The sequence below is a fragment of the Opisthorchis viverrini genome (genome assembly GCF_000715545.1).
Source record: "Opisthorchis viverrini unplaced genomic scaffold opera_v5_837, whole genome shotgun sequence".
NCBI lineage: Eukaryota > Metazoa > Platyhelminthes > Trematoda > Opisthorchiida > Opisthorchiidae > Opisthorchis > Opisthorchis viverrini.
Genome location: NW_008752534.1, coordinates 4,909 through 7,615, shown reverse-complemented (window position 1 = coordinate 7,615; position 2,707 = coordinate 4,909). Strand labels below are relative to the sequence as shown.

Here is a 2,707-nt window from a genome sequence, read left to right as displayed (position 1 = left end):
TTAACTAACTGAACAGTCCCAAAACACCTTATTTGAATGAAAATGTCAGGGAGCAAATCGCTCAACAATTACTTGTGAAGAAGGGCGCCTTTGGGTTACATCCTAATCACAATGAACAGGAATTCTTGTGATCATCTTGTGCTATCCACGCGGATTCCTGAGCGGTTACATTACCTCTTTCAGCTTTTGAGTTCAAGTGCTGCATATTTTCCAGCCTCCAAGATCCTGACCCAGTCGACCTCTCACTCAAATACATTTATATGAATGTATACAGGTCAGCAAGTATAATGAGGTGTTTATATCCTTAAGCCCGTAGGAATGTAGGGGTGTATGAGGAGTGCTTTCCTTCCATCTAGCAAGGATGGCCACTTCAGTCAGCCCCATTCGATTTGATCAGTGAGATTTTGAGGCGAACGCCAGGATATAAACAAAAGCCACGTGCTCAGATAGTCAGAAACGGAAATCTTGTTTACCTGTGACATATCCTCACCTTTAAAGAGAAAGAATTTACTGGTGTCTGCCCGAACACGCCGCTGCTGAACAGTCCACTTACACTCCGAGCAGAGAAACAGGGGGTTGTGAGCTTTCTGTGTGCATTGTAAGTTGTGATAATCGTTCATCTGTAACACGGTGCCTAGCTGCCATGTCACCCAAAGGAAGCACGAGGACTGGGATACTGCCAGGTTGCCCGAGCCCAGGCAGGGGAAGTTGAGAGGCAGAGATCGAGTTCGAACCACAGAACTTTTAGTCAGAAAAGTTGCGCCCTAACCAACAAACTACCTCGCCCCTAAGTTGTAATAGCTCATAAGGTTGACGGAAAATCGGGGACTGCGCCTACCTGATGAGCCCGGAGTGAAAGGGCGAAGCCGTTCGTGGGCTGTCGAAAAGTTTTCAGCAACCTTGTGAAAACAGTTTCCTTTATGAAAATACTTATCTGAAACTTGTGAGAGCTATGATGAGAACTGGCCGACACCTGGTTTTTCGTTCTCTTAAGGGCCAGTATATCTGAATCTCAAGAGATGCATAGATCTAATTACAGTACGTTCCCAGGTCCCTGGTGCCCAAGAGGACCACAGTGGGACAGCTGGAAAACAAACGTCCCGGTGTGTAGCATGGATTCCAAGTTAAAGATCGTTCAATAAAGTGAGCTCCGGTAGTTTGGTCATGTACCACCTATATTGAGTTATCGCCTCCCCTACCTCATTCAGAGTGACACAGAGGGATGGAAAAGCGATTGCAGGAAATTCTAGATACTCGAGGCGACGCACCTCGCAGTAGAAGGTTCACTCGAAGCTCCGTTCTGCTAGTTTTCATCCCGACTGTCTGTACTGGGTGTCTGGATGTGTGGGCACCCCTAGATACCTGTGAAAGAGAGGTCTTTGCTGCGGAGTTGCTTGTTAGAAAACACCAACTGAACCGTCATAAACCAATGGACAGGGAAGCAAAACTCTCGTATGCATCTTGTTTATAAAAACTGAATATCCATCTTCTCCTTGAACGCGTCTTCCTGAACTTTCCTGGATATTCACTGAGTATCATCAGACTAAACAGACACTGCAAAGCTGTTCCACATTTCCTTATTAAATCTCACTTTTCAATAGACGCGAAGCGGATTTACGGGAAAACATACTACTCGCAAGTCTTATCAGTTGTATTCACTGTCACACTTGTAGTAGGGGGCCAATAGTACCCTGTTGTGTTCTTTTTTGCAGTAAGGCGTCCAGATAAATTATGCTTGCGTGACGATAGACCATCGACTCCAGCTATTTTATGCTATCAGTAAAGTCCATCAACTACTTGAATAGAACCGCGATAAGCCATCTCTTCGATACTGTTCATACCTGTGAACTCGTCAAATACAACCTTTTGTTTTGTTTTTCAGGGTGATCGTGGAGAGCCGGGACCGCCTGTAAGCAATGTTGTATTTTTCACACGCTTTTAACACGAAACTTCGCCTTAAGCGTCTTCTAGATTTTCCCAACTGATCACTGAGCTCGCACGGACCACCAAACTTGAGATGAGGCTGAAGTTCAGCATCATTGAATAAAATATGAGGGTTTTATTACGGCCATATTACTACACTGTAATTGGTTGTTTATATTAATCGTCTTCCAATAGAACTCAGGCGAGACGCGTGTACATGATACGCCACTTACATCTATTTCAACAATATTATTATTTATTCAATTAGTAATTAATTAATTATTTAATTATTTAATTCATTAATAAGTAAGTAGTCAATAATTACTTAATAATTATCACTCAAGTGTTGAAATCATTCACCCAGCACAACTTCATCTGATTTATGGAAAAATAAACATCACTTCTGCCGAATTCGTAATTATACAGTATGGCACCAAACTTGCCCTCTGTATTGGTTCACTCTTCACGAAAACACATTTCAAAAAAGTGGTGCGAAAAAAAGCTTACCACTATATTTGATTCAACAGCGACTACCGTTAAAGTAGACAGCACGTTTTTTTAAATATTTCATTTTGAGGCATTTCCCAGTCCATCCACCTCATCCGGTGTACCCGTGAAAGGAAGAAGGCCTTCGCTGCGAAGTTGCTTATCGGAAAACACCAAATGAACAGTTACAAACTATTGGACAGGGGATCAAACTCTCATATGCATCTTGCTTACAAAAACTGAATATCCACCTTCTCTTTGAACGCGTCTTTCTGAACTTTCTGGATATTCCTTGACT

At 42.7% G+C, this 2,707-nt stretch overlaps 1 protein-coding gene across 1 annotated transcript in view; it reads left to right on the top strand.

Annotated features, from left to right (window-relative positions):
- The window catches only part of T265_15753 (hypothetical protein), a gene marked incomplete at both ends in the record, with an annotated part of 7,675 nt that overhangs the window by 4,640 nt on the left and 328 nt on the right, over nucleotides 1-2,707 (top strand). The window contains one exon of the mRNA XM_009179075.1: nucleotides 1,883-1,909. Within this exon, the coding sequence (XP_009177339.1) occupies nucleotides 1,883-1,909 (27 nt within the window). The remainder of the gene's footprint in view (nucleotides 1-1,882; nucleotides 1,910-2,707) is intronic.